This window comes from Bombyx mori, chromosome 20 (assembly GCF_030269925.1).
Source record: "Bombyx mori chromosome 20, ASM3026992v2".
Taxonomy (NCBI): Eukaryota; Metazoa; Arthropoda; class Insecta; order Lepidoptera; family Bombycidae; genus Bombyx; species Bombyx mori.
Genome location: NC_085126.1, coordinates 2,425,358 through 2,445,947, shown reverse-complemented (window position 1 = coordinate 2,445,947; position 20,590 = coordinate 2,425,358). Strand labels below are relative to the sequence as shown.

The following is a 20,590-nucleotide window of genomic DNA, read 5'->3' as shown; positions in this document are numbered from 1 at the left end:
CCTTCCATTCCACTGTTTTTATCTCATTGGTCCGTAAAAGTGTGGTAATGGATTTAAGAACATGTGCTTTTACATCTCCACCTACTCCTCTGATTTGTACTTTAGTAGGGGTCTTCTTCAATTGTTGACAATTGCTGATCCAACAATGCCCGAATTGTATACCGCTGACCATCTCTTGACGTATTTGCGGGAAAGTTGCAAAAAGTTGCAAATGAAACTACATTATACTGGTTCATAGTTAAAACTACTTGTACGGACATTTCGAATACATTATCTATAATAATATATAAATCTACAGTGGTTTTTACGGATGTTGCGTTATAACTACTGAACCACGCTTCCGATTGACTTGAAACTTGGTATTCATGTAGAAAATACATGTACTTAATGGATAGGCTAATATTTATATGTGTGTTGGACTCCCTAATAATAATGACAATAAATAATAATGTTAATTTTAAATGCCCAGCGAAGCGGGCGAGCACGGCTAGTAGTTTCCTAAGTGCGAAAATTAAGTAAAAAATACTTTTGATTATTTCCACGACACGTTAACCTTTAAAAGAAATAAATTAAAATCATGGACTATACAAAATTAAATGTTATTTATGTCAATGTCTATTCAGCGTATTATATATATCTGTGTGTTATTATTGCCTGTCGAACTTTTAAATAAAACTATAACTAAACATTTATTTGACAGATACGAAAAGCTAGTGGAACGCTCGGCCAAACGCTCCGAATTCTTGGACGAAGTGTCGGCCGAGTTGGCCCAGTTCACCCAACAGGCCAACGTGTTGGATGCGGCGTACGGCCAACTCATCGAGCAGTCCGAGGGCCGGGAGCTGGCCAGGATGCCGGCCGACCAGCTCGGGGCTAGACTGGCCGACCTGGCCAACTATAGGTATGTATGTAAACACTTCTCATTTGTAAGCAGCGGCTTGGCTCTGCCCCTCCTGGCATTGCTGAAGTCCATGGGCGACGTTAACCACTCACTATCAGGTGGGTAGTATGCTCGTTTGCCTACAAGGGCAAAAAAAAAACCATTGCCGTTCCGCTTTTTTTTTTCTTGCCTAAGCTGATAGTCTTGAGAGAGCGAGTAAGTGAACTCACTGGACTCAAACCTGAGAGAATTTGCGAACACTGGCCCTAGCAAGAGCAGCGACCCACTGAGAAGATCCGGCGAAAAACTCACTGGGCTGTGTCTATGGGTTAACCAACCGCTCCGAAGGACGAACACTTCAATATGGAATATTTATGTGAATTTAGATATAAAATAATAAATGTATTATTTTCGTCACAGGGACAAACAAATGCCGCTTCTAGACGAATGTCTGCGTATGGGGAAGAGGTTGGTCGCGAAGAAAGACGTCACCGACACGCACGTTGTACTCGATAAGATGAAGGTAGACAACAAGTTATGAATTTATTAAATTAAAAAAAAGTAAAAAAGAAATCTTTTGTAAATTATGCAACACATCTATACATATATTTAGTTATTTAGCGCAGCTTTCCTCGAGTAGTATACCAGTGCAATGGAACCAACATTTACTGGTGGTAGGACCTTTTGTGAGTCCGCACGGGTAGGTACCACCACCCTGCCTATTCTGCCGTGAAGCAGTAATGTGTTTCGGTTTGAAGGCTGGGGCAGCCGTTGTAACTATACTGAGACCTTAGAACTCATATCTCAAGGTATGTGACGGCATTTACGTTTTAGATGTCTATGGGCTCCGGTAATCACCTAACATCAGGCGGGCCGTGAGCTCATCAACTCAGCGAAGGATTAAATAGATATAAAAAATATAGAACCCTACCCTACCTATTTTTGCCGCAAAATAATCATGCGTTTCAGTTTCAAGAGTGATTTGGTCGTTATCTATACAAATGAGACTTCTAACACGTGTTTTAAGTCATTTAGTAGTATCCATGTTGTCAGGTCCATGGGCTCCGGTAAGCACTTGAACTCGAGGGAGCCGTGAGTTCAGCCATTTATTAGCGCAATCAATAAAGTCGTCAATACATAGAGTATCCTAGTCAAAGTTAAGTGCTTGACATGATCCTTCAATCCTCAGGCTCTGGAGAACCAGTGGCGCGACTTCAACACGTCCTTGGAAGAGAAGCAGAAACTGTCCAGACAGCGCGCCGACCAACTCACGCAATACGAGTCTTTGAAGATACAGGTGAGTTCTTCGCATACGTCTATTCTGTTTTTCTATTGTCGATAGTACAGGACGGACATATCATTGCATCTCGCTCCCCCTCAGGTACTGGACTGGCTCCAATCGATGGAGAACAGAGTGTCTCACCTCCAGCCCGTGGCAGTCGACCTGGACGTCATCAAGCGTCAGCAGGACGAGCTGCGCCCTCTAGCGAAGGAGTACAGAGACTACTCCATAACCATAGACAAGGTAAATAATTAAAGCGAACTTTTTTGTCAAGTTATTTGATATCATATAAAATTCTTTCCATGAATTTGTATTGAATCACTAATACCTTAAGATTAATGCTATGTATAATATTACTTTTTATTTTTTATTTCAACAAAGCATACAATGAGTTAGAGTTTAATTTGATTTCACTTATATACATTTGCACTTCTACATATATAGTATGTGTGTATTTTTGTGTTTAATGTTTGTATTTCATGCCTTTATTGAAATATGTATTATATTTGTAAGCGTTCAATTTATATTTAAACACACCTAGAATTATTTCCTCTGCTATATATAACCTCTGGTTGACTGGTAGATAATTCCTTACGTATTAAGTCCCCTACTGTATATAATAAAGACATAAAGAAAGAAAATAAAAATAAAAGATTTCGCAATCTTTTTTTTTTTTGCTTGGATGGGTGGACGAGTTCACACCCCACCTGGTGTTAAGTGGTTACTGGAGCCCATAGACATCCATAACGTAAATGCACCATCCACCTTGAGATATAAGTTCTAAGGTCTCAGGTATAGTTACAACGGCTGCCCCACCCTTCAAACCGAAACGCATTACTGCTTTACGGCAGAAATATGTGGTGGTACCTACCAGTGCGGACTCACAAGAGGCCCTACCACCAGTAATTACGCAAATTATAATTTTGGCGGGTTTCATTTTTATTACACGATGTTATTTCTTCACCGTGGAAGTCTATCGTGAACATTTGTTGGGTACGTATTTCATTAGAAAAATTGGTACCCGCCTGAGATTCGAACACCGGTGCATCGCTCAACACGAATACACCGGACGTCTTATCCGTTAGGCCACGATGACTAATAAGAGACTAGAAGCCTCAGGTTGTAGTTGAAGTGGTGTTCTGATGATGCGTGTCCCCCGTGTCGCAGGTGAACGAGGCCGGCGCCGCGTACGAGGCGCTGCACCGCGGCGACCGCGCCGACAGCCCGCACCGCAAGAGGCAGCTCTACAGCCCGACCAAGCGACACACGCCCAGTCAGTATACCTCTATAATTTTTGACTCCGGCACGGTTTGCAGATTAGCCAGTGTCAAGTCATAAGATTTTTATAATTCACCATTCTAATTATTATATATTTACAGTTTATGAATAATAAAAAACGAAGGAATCCTAATCAATAGGCTAAAAATTAAATGAAACCAGAAAAATGGTGGTCATTTACTGAGACTTTTTCAGTGGACTTTTTGAAGGATCCCGAGAAGTTACGTTCAGCGGCTTTGTTTCATTTTCCTATACTTGTGCACTTTCACAGATACTAAAGCGCTAATAAACCACCGTTATTACACATTTAAGCCTGAAGAAACACTAAATAGACAAAGACTCCGTTGTTATGTCAGACTAGTGACAACGTCAACTGTCAACGCTTGTAGTGTTGCCGCTCTCAAAAAATTAAAGCCCGACATGTTTGATAGTTCGTTCGCTCGAGCTTAATCTTTGTACAACTGTCGGTCAGGCAACACGCCTAGTCCAATAAGCAGATGGCGCGCCGGTAGTTTCAACAAATGTTTGTGTATTTTCAGTCAACGCTCACGGCGAAGTGCGGCCTGTTTTTTTTTTATTTTTTATACCTATGCTGATAGCCTATTGAGAGGCTATTTCAGCTTCACCGGAGCGTTGCTAACACTGGCCCTAGCGAGAGCAGTGCTTCGCAGAGTCTACCACTGGATCGGAAACGAGGCCCACTGAGAAGATCCGACGACAAAATCAGTGGGCTGTGTATGGGCTAATTCGCTCGTCGGCCTGTATTTATTAGTAACGTAATTCTTGTAGGTCGCACTTTGGATGGAAGGTCGCCTTCTCCAGGCAAGGGCTCAGTCCTCGTCAGTCCCGGATCTACTTCGAGCGGATTCTCGTCACGACGATCCAGCCAAGACGGCTTCCATCTTGAAGGTATGAACATAAATGCAGTGTTATATCAATTTCAAGAATTCTCCAACAAAAACGATTGCCGGATACATTTTTGTAGACTGACCGTCCCGTGTGTCCCATCTTGTATTAAGTTGTCACCGAAGCCAAACACATACCATAATGCAAATTTCACCTAACTTAAGACATCAGGTCGAAGTGCCTACATTTTGAATAAGGGCTGTATCACATTTAAAGCTCAATGCTACCATACCTTCTAGTGCTGCCACGTGACACTTGGAAGGTTTTAACCGACTCCAAAACTTATCGTGTGGTAACTTCCTTTTCAGAACTGTCCCCGGTCCAGCAGCAACTGTCGGAGATCAACAACCGGTACAGTCTGCTGGGCACGAAGCTGTCGGACCGCCACACGGAGCTGGAGGCCATCAGGGAGGAGATCAAGAAGCACTTGGAGAGCTTCAGGACTTTGAACGCGTTCTTGGACAAGGCAAGCTCTTTGATATTAAACGAAATTAGTTTGATCCGAAACAGTTATGGATGCTACGAGACCATAATATATTAAAATATAATCGAAAGTAATTTTGTGTGACATTTCATTAACAATCTGTCCGTTTTTATATTTCTTCCCAATGTGCTAGCTCCAGCAAAGCTTTTTTTTTATTGCTTAGATGGGTGAATGAGCTCACAGCCCACCTGGTGTTAAGTGGTTACCAGAGCCCATAGACATCTACAACCGTAAAGGCGCCACCCAGCTTGAGATATAAGTTTTAACTTCTCAGTATAGTTACAACAGCTGCCCCACCCTTCAAACCTTGCCTTCACCCTTCACCCATTAAATATACGTTGATGGACTGTGCCAATGTTTATAAAGATGCGACGTGTTTCTGATTCGATGATTTTATGCTCAAAGTGGATCGCTAGATTATTGGATGGGATACACAGCACTGAGCCACTTTGAGTATCGCAGTCATCGTAGACGGCTGCTATTCCGATACCATGACCATTAACGCTGGCATTCCACAAGATTTGGTGTTCTCTCCCCCACGCTTTTCATCCTGTATATCAATGACATGCTATCTATTGATGGCATACATTCGGATGACAGCCATTAGAATTTCTCTCGGAGCGTGATGTAGTAGAGACGATCAAAACTTGACCCTGAAGTGAAGAACTTTCTGGAGCAAACGGGTCGATTTGAAGCCTGTTAAAAAAAAGCTCCTTTCACATTTGGTGTAAAATCGACAGGTGCAGAGACAATTGCCTAAGGACACAGTCCCCAACAACAAGGAGGAGGCTGATAAGATCATAAAACAAGCTCGCGCCGTCCTCGAAGAGATGTACGAGAAACAGAGCATCCTCGACTCCACCAAGACACAGGTAAGAATTGCACATGACCTGATGCTGAATTAAAGGCCAACCACCTTTAGACGTGGGCTTTAAGTCCCAACTCACTACAAGTACATAATTATATATTTTCTATTTACTTGAACATTTTAAGTTCGATATCTTCTGGATAGTTTGACTACGTTTGCGGCAATTGAATGTTGTAATAAAACGGAATCTATGAATATTAATATATCGTCCAGGTACGAGAACTTCTGAAGCGCAAACAGAGCGTGCAGGGGGCTGACCGTCTGCACGACGAGATGGAAGACGTCGCCTCCAGGTGGAAGGCTCTTCACGACGGCTTGAAAGACAAGTGAGTTATGTTATACATGCAATCCTTCTTTCTGCTAGATGTTACATTTATTATATACTGTTGATAACCCCAGTGGCGAATTTACACTAGGGGCAGTCGGGGCAAGTGCTCAGGGCGGCAAATTTTTAGGGCGGCAAAATTTTGAAAGTGTCATTTTTTTTCTTATCAAGATTGCTCTATGTAATTAATTAATTCTATAATTAATCGTTTTTCGTTTAATTGATAATTAAAGAAATTCAATTCATCCATTATTTGTGAATTATAATTTTGGCACTTTTGGTAAAATTAATAATAAAATTAATTATCAATTTATTTAATCAATCTGATTGATTTAATCAATTTATTTCCTTGGAGATTTAAAATAGTAATCGATTTTTTTATTTACCGGAATTAAAGAAATTTAATTTTTTTTCATGTGAATATTATATAATTATGAGTCGGCCTTAGTGCCAAATTTATAATTGTTAAAAAAACACATATATTTATTTATGTTTTTGGAATATATAACATATTATAATAATGTTTCTAGTAAAGTTGAAGAAGAAAAAAACTATAACTTTAAGTAAAATTTCAGTATTGTGGCGGATTTTTTTCCGGTGCCCAGGAGCGGCATTAAGTTTAAATCCGGCCCTGGATAACCCTCTATGTAACTCTATCTAAATTGAAACTTTTACTAAATTGAAATTGATTGCAGGATAAGACTGATGGAGGAGATGAAAGACTTCTTGGACACACACTCGAACCTGTCCCAGTGGCTCAACGCCAAGGAGCGCATGATGGCGGCCCTGGGACCCATCTCCACCGACTCCAGCATGGTGCACACGCAAGTACAGCAGGTAGGTGTGCTGGTGCAGCGACAACCCTCGTCGTGATCTAATTCGAACTAGAGGTCCCCCTGTAGTCGAAATTCTACTATAATTAATTTGAACATTATTATGGTTATATTGTCAAAGACTACTTCTATAATCACAGATTTCGCTAAGATTACACTATAGACAAATAATATTAAAGAGACTAAGTATTAATAAACTTCGACAATCAACAAAGAGTATATATACATGTGTGTGTGTCGAATACGTAGCAGTGTGTGTAATGTTTTCTTTATTGATTTAAAGTATCTTTTATGCATTATTTTTAAAAAATATTAGCTTTGTGCATTCCTTCTCTATATTCTCTATGAGTGTGGAAAATTTCATACTCCTCCGTCCGCGCAATTTTCGTAAAAAGGAATACAAAGTTTTTGCTTCACGTATTTAATATATAGATAATTTGAAATATTCCTTTTTTTTATCTATTTTTTATTGTAATAATTGATTAATTTTATAGACGGAAGGGTAGATTTGATCACGGTATACCTAGATTGAACTCGTGCCTATAAGAAAGCGAAGATCGCTATTACCACCTCTCCCCCCCTCTCTTAGGACGGGATCCGAGGTCTCAACCAGTGCGTTAACTTGTCTCACAGGTGCAGGTCCTCCGCGAAGAGTTCCGCAGCCAGCAGCCGCAGCTGACTCACCTGGAGGAGGTGGGCAGCGCCGTGCTGTCCCGGCTGCCCCCCCACTCCGCGGACGCGCGTGCCCTCCAGGGACAACTGCATGACGTCACGCATCGCTGGGACGATCTGCTAGCCAAGTGAGTGGGGATAACACCACTCATTCTTTTTATTTTATTCTTTTTATTTTCCCTACCTATGCTGATAGCCTTGAGAGGCTATTTCAGCTTCTCCTTAACGTGTAGTTGAGCTCGCGGGGCTCAAACCGGAAGTGTTGCTAACACTGGCCCTAGCAAGAGCCGTGCTTCGTAGAATCTACCACCGGATCCGAAACGCGACCCACTGAGAAGATCCGAGAAACTCAGTGGGCAAGAAACTAAAGAGTTTATTTAGTTTGTAATATAGTTTTTTTTATTGGAATTAGTTTTTTTTTTGTATTTATTGTAATTAAAATTAAGTCCTGCTCATAGTTACCAGGAAACTTCAGTATTGGGGTTACTATAAGTAGGTATATTATATAAATATGCCGATTTCTTTGTCAATGCATCTTGCTGAGAGCAGTGTGTACAAGAGTGTGGTGTGCTTGCTGGCAGGCTGGCGGCGCGCGCGGAGAGCCTGGGCACGGCGGCGGACACGGCGCGCGAGTTCGACGCGGGGCTGGCGCGGCTGCGGGGCGCGCTCGCCGCCATCAGCGACAAGCTGGACGAGCTCGCGCCCGACCACGAGCCCGACGAGCAGCTGCGCAAGATCGAGGTGGGGGTAGTCGCCAATACACGAGCCGCTCATCCAGTAGACTTAACTAGTCCCCCGGTAGTCGAAAAATTTTTTTATTGCCTTTTTAGGCAGACGAGCACACGGCCCACCTGATACCTTATACTCTCCACAAGCCTCGTTTAAAAAAGGACATGTCAAAGCGCTCGGGAAACACCGTGGAGGGGAGCTTATTCCGTATGTGAATGAGCTTCCCCTCCGCGGTGTTTCCCGAGCGCTATGATATTCTTACTAGTAGTAGGACCTCTTGTGGATCCATGCGGGCAGGTACCACAACCCGGCCCATTTCTGCCGTAAAGCAGTAATGCGTTTCGGTTGAAGGGTTGGACAGCTGTTGTAACTGTACTGTGAGATCTTAGAACTTATATCGCAAGGTGGGTGGCGCATTTACGTTGTAGATGTGTATGGGCTTCAGTAACCACTTAACACCAGGTAGGCTGTGAGCTCGTCTACCTATGTAAGCAATAAAAATAAAAAATAAAACTATAAGTGTGAAAAATTTCATACTCCTCCGACAAAAAGGGGTACAAAATTTTTCATTTATTAATATATAGATATCGAATCACGTAGATCGCCTATCGACCTGTGAGTCTTAACTTCAAAAAGACAAACTAAAAAGTGTGTTTTCTGACAGTGGGTTGAGCATTTTAAACATCCAAACATTATAGGAATATCTATCTTGTCTTGTTGTGTCTACACAAATGTAAAATTGATTCTTTATATTTTAAATTGTTGTCTACTTGTATTTCTTAAAATCTAGCTTCCTTTACAAAGTATAGCGTGTTCCAATTTTTAAAAAGAAAGTAATAATTTGCTAAACTCAAACTCAGTGTACAACGATTGGTCGGTTTGATGCTGGTGTCACGTCACTCCGCAGGTGTAGTTTCTTATTTTTTATAAGTTTCACGGCTACCGTGTGTAACTTGCACACACACACACATTTTTATTATTTATATTTTTGGTACCTAATTTATGTTTATTATTATTATGATGTGGTTGCGTCCCTAGCACTTGGAGCGCCAGCTGGAGGGGCAGCGGCCGCTGCTGGCGGGGCTGGAGGTGTCGGGCGCGGCGCTGGCGGGCGTGTGCGAGGCCGCCGCGGCGCAGCACGTGGGCGCGCGCCTGGCCGCCGCCGCCCGACACCTCGACACCCTGCAGCGGAAGCTGGACCACAGGAAGGCCGAGCTCGAAGCCGCGCTCAAGTACGTCCTCCCCACACTATGTCTAGTCGATCTGGTACTGGGTTCACACAAAACCTATAACCACCAAAATCGGAAGGCCACTCAACCTTGAGTCAAAAATGACCACTATATTATGAGACCCCTCATTGACCTAACTTACCATTGAGTCCTCATAGAGTAAAGGCTCCCGACTCACTTGGCGTAGTAGCACAACTTGGTAGCTGTCATTCGTTCTCAGACATGCGATCGAAATCGCAATTGCGTTGTTGAATGCGATCCGCTCTTAGTTTGTCTAGATATTTCAAGCACCGGTCATACAATGGACTCGCCACCAGGCACGGTTAAGCCAGATTAGTCCTCCGAGGCCTTAGGCAGTTAGGTGGGCAAAACAAAAAAAAAATCTATGTGATGATCTGTCTGATGATTAGTAACTTGAAGCTTCCAAATACACCATATAGGGTTTCTATTTCGTTCACGCTTAAACTTCGACTTTGTATCTCCCAGGGACGGCCGCAATCTCGAAGAGAACGTCGCCCGAACCCTCGGCTGGCTCCAGTCCGAGCTGGGCTCGCTGCCGAGCCGCCTCCAAGTGTCCGCGGACATCAACAAACTGCAACAACAGATACAGAAACACGAGCCCCTCTACAGAGATCTCACTCAACGGGAACACGAAATTATTATGTTGATTGATAAGGGTGAGTACGGTATAGAATTCAATGGTTTTTTTTTATTGCTCTTGTAGGCAGACGAGCATACGGCCCACCTGATGGTGAGTGGTTACCGTCGCCCATGGACTTCAGCAATGCCAGGGGAAAGCCAAGCCGCTCCCTACCGCTTAATACTCTCCACAAGCCTCGTTTGAAGAAGCACATGTCATAGCGCTCGGGAAACACCGTGGAGGGGAGCTCATTCCATAGCCGGATGGTACGTGGCAAAAAAGACCTCTGGAAACGCACTGTGGATGTGGAATGTGATAGTAAATTTTATACCTCCAAAAACGACTCGGTAAACTCGTTTAAATAATATACGTACATAGATCATTCTAGTTAAAGCGCTTGTTTGGACATTTTATTTGTTCCAACTCTATATTTATATCGATAGAAACGGTCTGTTATTTTAGAGCAGCGGTCGGGGAACCGGGGTAAATTACCCCAAATAGGGTAAAATGAAATTTTTGTGAGTAAAAAGTATATATTGAAGTGAAACTTCTTTAGAATCATTAAATTTTTAGTTATTGTGTTCTTTTCAAAATTATCATGGGGGCTATATACATTCAAACCTGGATAAGCGAGAGTTCAAGGGAGCACAATCTCATTCTCGCTTATAGAGGTTTCTCACTAACCCGAGTTTCTCGCTAATGCTCCCTCTGAATTTCATTTCGCGATTTTCCGGATTCAAACGCATTCCCTATTTTAAATTTATCGCTTAATGACAGTAATTTAATTTTCCGTTTTGACATGATGCAGAACAGAACTTTCTTTCGCAATTGATTAACGATAAACTGAGTAAGGCCGACAAACAGGACGGTACACAGGCACACGTGTCCATTCGAAAAGAATGCGATAAAATAACAACGTTATTTAGTTCCACGAAATAGAATAGGTTCAATATTGACGAGAAAACAATACAAAAACAATGGTAAGAAGTTCCCCGAAAGTTAGAATGAGTCAGGAAATAGCAGATGTTAAATTTGTAGTTTGTTTTGTCATTTGTTCCTCCTAAATAATATAAATAAATAAAGCTCGACTGTCGCTTATAGAGGTATAGATAAGTAGCAGTCTCACTTACGGAGGTCCATGAGGGAAAAACGACTCTCTCTTACAGAGGTTTCTGTTTCTCGCTAATAGAGGTTTTGGGCGCTTAAAATGACGGGTCCTGGCTATTACTCTCACTTATAGAGTTTTCTCGCTTATCCAGTTCTCGCTTATCCAGGTTTGACTGTATTATGAAAGATGCTAAAAAGAAGCGATTGCGTTTTTTTTTTGTTCTTCGCCAAAGGGTAATATCAACTTGCACAAAAATATTTTCGGATAATAATTAAAAAAGTTCCCCGACCGCTGTTTTAGAACATGATAGTTCTATTACGAATATTAATAATAAATATTATAATAACTATCCACTCTATTATACTTTGCCTTGAGTTCGATATAAATAAATTATTATATTAAAACAGGCCGTGAAATGGAAAAGAAACCTTCTCACCAGAACTTAAGGAAGGATCTCGATCGTATACAAGCTCAGTGGGACAAGCTGAAGCGAGAGATTGTCGACAGAAACACAAGACTACACACCGCCATGGTGAGTTCTACTTGCCGTCTAGTAAATTGATAATTTTTTATCTTTAACTTGTGACGTCAGACCGCGTTTGGCTGTGATATTACAATTCATATGAACAAGCATTTATTGTCATTCATTGACACGGGTCCGCCATCTGTCGTGCAGTGATGCACTACCCGCAAACCTCGTCATGAAAATCGCGTATATACAGAACTAATCGAAACTATTATTCCATATAATATTGTCCAGCTAATGATACATTAGATTTAATTTAATTAGTTAGTAACTTACATATGGGTGTGCGTGTGCGTGTGTGTGTTTGTGAGCGTTTGTGTGTATGTATATATACACACATGGTATTTAGGCATCTGTTCAGTTGTTAAATTTTTTTCTGAATGCACCTGTTTTGAATTGCAATCCAGATTTTTATGTTAAATATTTAAACTTTTAATTTTTATGGTTGTAATTTGTTTTGTGCAAGAATAAAAAAAGGGTGCGTGTACTTATGTACGCGCGTAAGAAGTTATACTTTATTAAATTTACTTCTTTTTTTTAATTTAAATTTTAATCAATTTGAAAAAAAATCGATTAAACAACATCCTCAAACACGCATATTGGACATACCTTTTCTTGACATCGTATAAATTCGGTAATCCTCGGTACGGTTCGGAAAGTTCACCTGCAGCTATATTCAGACTCGCCAAGCTACGTCGGTCATATTGTCATTACAATACGACCGACGTAACGACGTAACGAGCGATTTAGTGGGCAGCGTAAAATTTCACTCTCATCAATTTTTCATAACGCGCCTAAAGAAGTCTAACTTCAAAAATCTTTCTAATGTAAACTGTCCGTCATGCAGGAACATTGCCGTAAGTTCCACAAGTGCCAAGAGTCGTTCTTGCCGTGGCTGGCAGACACAGAGGAACGCATCGCCAAGCTTCCTCCGCCGGCATTCTCCAAGAAGGAAGTTGAGAAACAACTTAGAGAACTGCAACACATCCGAAACGACATATGGAAAAGGTGGGTTATTTATTTATTTATTTATTTATTACACTTCATGTAAAATTTACATTGGCAGACTTAATGCCTAAGACATTCTCTGCTAGTCAACCAAAAGTAGTGCAGAATAAATAGTGGTAGGTGCAGGTGTTATATTTAAAAAAACGTAGTGCAAAATTATAAGTTTAAATCTTTTTTTGTTATGGCAATAATAAATTTGCAACCCAGGGCCGGAGAGTTCGAGAACAACAAAACTCTCGGTGAGACTTTCATTTCGTCGTGTGACGTCGACCAAGACGTGGTCCGAACGCAAATCGACAGCATGAAGGAAAGATGGGACAAGATAAACAACGGTGAGTTGGATATACATAGATCTCCGAATAATGCATACAACGACAATACGTACTAAATAATACTTAACTATGATTTTAAACGTTTATATTTTTAATTGGTCTTCTTATTGATCAAATCAAAAAAAAATTCAAATAAAAAAAATTTTATTCTACATAAATGAAAGTACATACTTGTTGAACGTCAAAAGAACTACCGCCAATTCACAAGAACTAGCCTCCGTCCTGAGAAGAATTGGCAAGAAACTCAGCGGGCATGTCTTTTTTTTTTTTTTTTTAATATGAAATTATTATTTATTTATTTTTTAATATTAGATTATTATTTTTTGAAGTATGAATTTTTTACAATGAGTATTATAACGTAACAATTACTACGATATTGAAATGCCCGGAGCGAGCAACTCATTCCCACTTTTCGATCGATATCTTTTGTGAAAATATTCTGGGTTTTAAGTCACCGATGTTCCTGACAGTCGTTTCGAAAAACCGCTATTCAAGACCATTTGCTTTATTTAATTTGTTGCATATTACTTTTTTCACCTTAGCTTGAAGAATGGGCATTGATAAAAAAATTAGTTATGTATTTTATTGTTTTAGAATATATGGACTAATTTAAGAAACTAGTTTAAATATTTATTAAATATTCACTGTAGTGGTTAACATTAATCATACCAACACTTACTAGTACCTATTTCTACTTACCTACTCAAAATAAACAAAACAAAACAAAAACAAATAAAGTATAATAACTGTGGATTAATTGGTAAGAAACAGTCATGAAGTCAAATGTGCAAAAGTGATAAGATGATATTATGTGCATTTTCAATGAAAAAGTTCAAAATGGGTCATATGACCAGTTATGGTAGGTTTAGTGTTAATTGAAGATATATTTTGTGGTGCAACAGAGGTTCTCCAGCAAGTGGAGTTCCTGGAGACGACGAGCCGCATGCTGGGCGAGGTGCTGGAGAAGAGCCGCGGCGTGGAGACTCCGCTGCAGCGCTGCGAGGAGCGGCTACGGGACGCGCACGCCGCGCCGCCCGCGCTCGCCGCGCCCGCACTCGCCGCGCTCGCCGACCATCTGCAGGCCCTGTGCGCGCCGCTGCAGGTAACGCGACGGCTCCTGTTCATACACACACCATAACCACAGACCATAACTTATTATTATTTCTTACCACAGAATGCCAATAGTGATAAATAATGTATATTGCCCAGAGCGTGGAGGTGGCAGTAGATGACATAGTGACGATGGCGGAGGAGCGGCTGGGCCCCGAGGGCGGAGCCCGGGCCCGCGCGGCGCTGGAGGAGGGCCCGCGCGCCCTGGCCGAGCGGCTGCACCGGCTGCAGGACCAGGCCGACCTCGCACGCACCAGGCTCGCGGGCGCCACCGCCGCGCTCACTCACTTCCAGGTGCGGCGCACCTCACACGCACATACGCACACACACGCACACACACACACGTACACAACCACACGCACAAGTTAACCAATAATATTTTTTATACTTTTGTAAAGGTCCCATTTGAGAAATATTTATTATATTTAAATAATTATTATATTGAAATAATAAGGCAATCATCCACAATCATAGAGATCTAGTTAATGACCATCGAATCTAAAAACAGTTTCAAAATGTACTTCCATTTGATGCCACATCTTGAACACCTCTACTCTACAAAATATATTTACTATTTATTTATACTTTATTTCAGTTTTCTTTTTAAAACCATAACATTTTGTTAGTAAGAATTACTTATAATCTATGTTAGTAACTTAAAAAATCTAACACATAACTATCATTACATACTTTATATCATTACAATTTTTTTTCCATGTGCCTGCTGCAATGGCTATTAATCAGTCCCTCGATCTTACTCAATATGATGTTCAGAAGACTGTTGCCACTGTCTCTGACTCGACGCAATAAATAAACTTTCAGCTTGGTAAAAAAAATTGTTTTATCGTCGAGCAGGACAAAGTGAAGAGTCTATCGCACGACCTATCGGACCTGGACAAGGAGTTGGACTCGATGAAGCCGCCGGGGCGCGACCTCAAGACCGTGAAGCAGCAGCTGGAGGACGTGGCGCGCTTCTACAAGCGGCTGGAGGGCGCCGACGACCTCATCGCGCAGGCGGAGCGCGCCGCCGAGGGGCTCGCCGACAGCGGCTACACCGCAGACTCCGCCAAGACCAGGGACCAGGCAAGTGCCTCAAACACTTTTCATATTGTTACGCGTTGGGGTTCGGGATAAATAAAATTTCACCAAAGTACAACTTAAAAACGGTAACACTTAAAACACTTTAAAACATTCAATTCGGTTGTTCCGCTTCGCTTCAGGTGATCCGTTCGCTGTTTCGCTTCGAGTAGTTCCGATTACTGACTGACTGCGTGCCATCCCTACGCTTTTATAGTCGATACCTCATCCCTAGAATTATCGAGAATACTCTACACATCTCTAGTAGCCGCTATCTGACAATAGATAGCGTTGTAATTCTCGAGCATTCTAGGTGCTACTAGTTCCTTCTATATTCGTTCTACTATTTGGAATATATAATACAGTACAGTATGTAAACTTTACAGTAACCTAACATCACAAGTCCATCACACTTTTCATCTAAAGTAATGTAAGCTAATTAGTGTTACCGTACACAGGTGGAAGGGCTCCGTAAGCAACTGGCCAAGCTGGACGAGAGGGCTCGCTCTAAGGAGCAGGACCTCGATGACACCCTCAGCAAACTGGAAGCCTTCTATAAGGCTTACGACTCGGTCATGGATGACGTACAAGAGGTAAGCTCACTGCTGCGGGTGCGCAGGCTCACGGCACAACTTATTTATAGCGGTCACCGCAACCGCATTTTACTAGTGGTATGACCTCTTGTGAGTCCGCACGAGTAGGACCACCACCCCGCCTATTTCTGCCGTGAAGCAGTAATGCGTTTCGGTTTGAAAGGTAGGGCAGCCGTTGTAACTATACTTGAGACCTTAGAACTCATATCTGAAGGTGGGTGGTGGCGTTTACATTGTAGATGTCTTTGAGCTCCAGTGACCACTTAACACCAGGTTGGCTGTGAGCTCGTCCATCCATCTAAGCCAGTGGTTCCCAAACTTATTTTGTCTACTGCCCACTTTAAGAATAAATTCTTTTTTAGCGCCCCCAATTTTCTCTACCTACTTAAAAAGCACTATAGCAAGAGCTCAGTCGTGTCTAAAAGTTATTTGTAGATGAAATTAAAAATCGCCTCCCAAGCCTCTACACAACGCCCCCATTTTTTTCTGGGTCTCTTACCGCCCCCCATTAGGCCTGCAGTGCCCACAAGGGGGCGTTATCGCCCACTTTGGGAAAGACTGATCTAAGCAATAAAAAATAAAAAACCAGAAAGTGCATACTGGTGGTTTCCACGCACTAGCCTTGCCTAACACGTGTCTCTGTGTCGTATTCGACTGCACTGTAATCTTACAATTACTTCAGGCTTCGGAACAAATGAGAAGTCTGAAGCCGGTGTCGTCGGAAGTCGACCAGATCCGCGCCCAGCAGAAGGACTTCGCCGAACTAAAGCGTCACACGTTCGAGCCCCTGGGACAGAACGTGACTCACTGCAACAAGATCGGGCAGGGGCTGGTCAGGTCCGCTCTGCAGGGAGCCAACACTCAGCTGCTAGAGAAGGACCTCGAGAAGATGAACGACAAATGGAACGCTCTGAAGGAAAAGGTGGGTAGTATGCGTTTTGTTCAATATTTTTAATGCGTTACAAAAAAAAATTTAAATCAATAAGCATACTGATGGTAGTACTTCCTGTGAGTCCGGGTAGGTACCACCACCCTGCCTATTTCTGTCGTGAAGCAGTAATGCAGTTTGAAAGGTAGGGCAGCCGTTGTAACTATATTACCTATATATATACCTTAGAACTTATATCTCAAGATGGGTGACGGCATTTATATTGTAGACTAGCTGACCCTGATAAATAAAAAACCTAAACTTTTTTATAAAGTAAACTTAAAACAAACAAAATGAATCCGTCCGACGGGGGACTCATCAAAGGAAAAACAAAATCGTTATTTTTATTTAATTCCGAGCATTTTCATATTTATCTACCTTTTAAACCTTCTCTGGACTTCCACAAATAATTTAAGACTAAAATTAGCCAAATCGGTCCAGCCGCTCTCGAGTTTTAGCGAGACTAACAAACAGCAATTCATTTTTTTTTATTGTTGATGTCTATGGGCTCTGGTAACTACTTAACACCAGGCGTAGGAATAGGCAAATAAGAGAAAATTGTAGTACGAAGTCAAGTCGTGGTGTGTGGAATTGTGAACCTACATTAATGAGTCGCCACAATCAGATGAACGAACGCGAGCGGCGCCTGGACGTGGGGCTGCTGCAGTCCGGCAAGTTCGCTGAGGCGCTGGCCGGCCTGGACAAGTGGCTCGCCGACACCGAGGACATGGTGCGCAACCAGAAGCCGCCCTCGGCCGACTACAAGGTCGTCAAGGCGCAGCTACAGGAGCAGAAGGTGCGGTGTGGTTTTGGAGGGGGGAGGGGTTCGCACGAGGTCAACGAACCGGACTAGCTCGTTTTCTTTTGTATATCTACTTGGGTTCGGTTCCGTATATAATTCGTTAAAACTAACATCATGATGAGCTAGAGATGTGACATTTTAAACGTACGAATAAATGACAATCAATTAATCAAGAAGATGCCTCGAATGATAATTTACAAAAAGTTTCATACTTTTTAGTACATTGTTGGAAAACTTTATATATATATATATATATATATATTCCATCTTTTCACTGGCCGTGCGTCAAAAAAGACAGCGCAAAATGACATACTTTGAAAAGGTCGCGTATTCCATTGCATTGTCATAGCAACTTTCGGTCCCAGACTGACCCTTATAATTTCCTTACCAACTGACCCTGTCAGTGTACCTCTGGTCGGTATCAAAATTTCAAAGTACCTAATTCATATTCAATGACTATGTTTAGTTCCTGAAGAAGATGTTGATGGACCGTCAAAACTCTATGTCGTCTCTGTTCGCGATGGGCAACGAGGTGGCTGCCGGCTGCGAGCCTCAGGAGAGAAAGGCCATCGAGAAACAACTCAAGGGCCTGGTGCAGAGGTTCGACGACCTCACCACCTCCGCACAACAGAGGATGCTGGATCTGGAACAGGCTATGAAGGTAAGCCTCATACACTTTAAATTATTATGGTCCAACGTTATGTTCTAGTGGACGACTCCTCATTGACAATGCTAAGTATATAAGCGTGGGTTCGACGACGCTAAGAGACAGATTTCAAGCATTTGAAAAGTTTGATACAGCTTCGGAGATATCAAGAAGTTGAAAGGAAAATCTGGTTATACGTGGGACATGGCGACGGTTACATAAGCTGAAGATGAATAATGTGATAGTGAAAAGGAAATGACGGCATCTCACTTCTAGACAAAGAGATTCAGAACTTCCAACCAGGCTATTTCTGCCGTGAAGCAGTAATGCGTTTCGGTTTGAAGGGTGGGGCAGCCGTTGTAACTATACTGAGATCTTAGAACTTATATCACAAAGTGGGTGGCGCATTTACCTTGTAGATGTGCAGTGTTTGTTATGTACTTCGTATGCCGCGGCCCGCTCCGCTCACAGTAGTAATAAACCAGCTGTTATTACGTACGGTCGTTTCATTGCCCCTAAGTTCCGATATAACAAGATGTCTATGGGCTCCAGTAACCACTTAACACCAGATGGACTGTGAGCTCGTCCACCCATCTAAGCTATAAATAAAAAAAAACTGATAAATGAGTTGATATAGTTTTGGTCACTGACTGTATCCAATATGATTATCGTTAACAGGTAGCAAAGCAATTCCAAGAGGAGCTGCAGCCCCTGGTCGAGTGGCTGGGAGTGTCAGAACGTAAAGTCAAGTCCTTGGAACTGGTGCCCACTGATGAGGAAAAAATACAGCAGAAGATCAGAGAGCATAAGGTGAGCTGATGATGATAGGAGTTCACTTAACTAATTAGGACTAGCCGATGCCTCCGCGCGCATTGCTGTTAGCGTGGACCGGTAGGTTACTTATGACGACGCTTGCAGCTGAAAGTAAGTACTGTACTTTTTGACGAAGCATGTTTTGCTGATAACTCGATTTCTGTAATCTGACGAAGCGTGTTGCGGATAATAACATGTACTTTTACGTTATTTAGGAATATTATGTTCTTTTTTTTATAATAAAAACACTAATGTATTTCTAAAATAATTATGACTAAGTCAGTAACTAAGGTTTCAGGATCTTTCTGATAGGTCTTGAAATGCTTATTGGTTTTTGTCAACGCAATATGCTTACTTGAAAATAACTTCTAATGTTTCTCAAACGCAATATTAAGACCACAAAATATATCCACCAGGCCCTCCACGACGACATCCTGTCGAAGCAGCCGGCGTTCAAGCAGCTGACGGAGACAGCCTCGACCCTGATGGGGCTGGTCGGGGACGACGAGGCCACCGCGCTGGCCGACAGGCTGCAGGCCGCCACCGACAGGTACGACGACCCTCGCTGCCACGCACTGCCATGCCCACGGTGGTGATGCTGCTACCACTAACCCAAGGCTCTATACTGTTCTTAATCCGCCACCATGTCATCACACATTTGTACGAATATACAATACTGTACACACTGTTCGAAGCTTAACCTTAACTGTCAGAAACTTGACTGAACCCTCATGCTTCTTAAAATGTTAGAGAGAGATAGAGAATATAATTATACCTAATCCGCCACCAGGTCGTCATACAACCTTTCTACTAATATACAAGACTGTACACACTGTGTTCGAAGCTTAACCTTAACTGTCAAAAATCTGACTGAATTCTCATGCTTCTTAAGTGTTAGAGAGAGATAGAGAATAGGATAGAGGTCATTGTTGCTTTGTCAATGTCGTTAGAAATACATCCATTACTGTCATAAGTCTGGGCCACTTTAGTTTTATGGATTCCGGATTACAAAAAAGCAATTCTGTAATTTTTCAGACGCAATTAACAACACGCTGACTGTAGTCCGTTTCTGTACAGATACCAAACTCTGGTGGATCATAATTTGAACGTAGGCGATCTGTTGGAGAGCTCTCGCAAGGGGCTGCGGCACCTGGTGCTCACGTACCAGGACCTGTCCGCCTGGATGGACGGCATGGAGCAGTACCTCGCCAAGAGGAAGCTGCTCCCGGTCCATATGGAGAAACTGCTCCGGCAAATGGACGAATTGGCTGTAAGTGTTTGCGTTCATTATGGTAACATAGGCAGAGAATATTTTTTCTTTCGCCTTTAAATCAATTCCGGTATGGTATTGATATTGTATTTTTAAAACGGAATAGCAAACTATACTGCAGTTTTTTTTTAGGGATTTTATAACCTGGTAACTAAAACCTTTAAGTCATGTCTTATTTTAATTTATATTCATATTTTTATGAAAAATGATAATATGGAGTGAAATGAAATGAAGATGATTAATTTGAAACA

At 42.0% G+C, this 20,590-nt stretch overlaps 1 protein-coding gene across 50 annotated transcripts in view; it reads left to right on the top strand.

The window, feature by feature from the left end:
- Positions 1 to 20,590, top strand: part of LOC101742624 (dystonin) — a 357,476-nt gene that overhangs the window by 281,003 nt on the left and 55,883 nt on the right. For all 50 annotated transcript variants that reach the window (XM_062674251.1, XM_062674290.1, XM_038017952.2 and 47 more), the window contains 27 exons: positions 701 to 901; positions 1,301 to 1,403; positions 2,070 to 2,177; positions 2,262 to 2,405; positions 3,330 to 3,435; positions 4,230 to 4,349; positions 4,655 to 4,812; positions 5,571 to 5,702; positions 5,912 to 6,024; positions 6,719 to 6,860; positions 7,490 to 7,656; positions 8,110 to 8,269; positions 9,296 to 9,489; positions 9,973 to 10,163; positions 11,642 to 11,766; positions 12,608 to 12,768; positions 12,976 to 13,100; positions 14,003 to 14,202; positions 14,310 to 14,504; positions 15,066 to 15,293; positions 15,746 to 15,880; positions 16,563 to 16,802; positions 17,434 to 17,604; positions 18,077 to 18,271; positions 18,935 to 19,066; positions 19,486 to 19,619; positions 20,147 to 20,339. In XM_062674251.1, the coding sequence (XP_062530235.1) occupies positions 701 to 901; positions 1,301 to 1,403; positions 2,070 to 2,177; positions 2,262 to 2,405; positions 3,330 to 3,435; positions 4,230 to 4,349; positions 4,655 to 4,812; positions 5,571 to 5,702; positions 5,912 to 6,024; positions 6,719 to 6,860; positions 7,490 to 7,656; positions 8,110 to 8,269; positions 9,296 to 9,489; positions 9,973 to 10,163; positions 11,642 to 11,766; positions 12,608 to 12,768; positions 12,976 to 13,100; positions 14,003 to 14,202; positions 14,310 to 14,504; positions 15,066 to 15,293; positions 15,746 to 15,880; positions 16,563 to 16,802; positions 17,434 to 17,604; positions 18,077 to 18,271; positions 18,935 to 19,066; positions 19,486 to 19,619; positions 20,147 to 20,339 (4,273 nt within the window). The remainder of the gene's footprint in view (positions 1 to 700; positions 902 to 1,300; positions 1,404 to 2,069; positions 2,178 to 2,261; positions 2,406 to 3,329; positions 3,436 to 4,229; positions 4,350 to 4,654; positions 4,813 to 5,570; positions 5,703 to 5,911; positions 6,025 to 6,718; positions 6,861 to 7,489; positions 7,657 to 8,109; positions 8,270 to 9,295; positions 9,490 to 9,972; positions 10,164 to 11,641; positions 11,767 to 12,607; positions 12,769 to 12,975; positions 13,101 to 14,002; positions 14,203 to 14,309; positions 14,505 to 15,065; positions 15,294 to 15,745; positions 15,881 to 16,562; positions 16,803 to 17,433; positions 17,605 to 18,076; positions 18,272 to 18,934; positions 19,067 to 19,485; positions 19,620 to 20,146; positions 20,340 to 20,590) is intronic.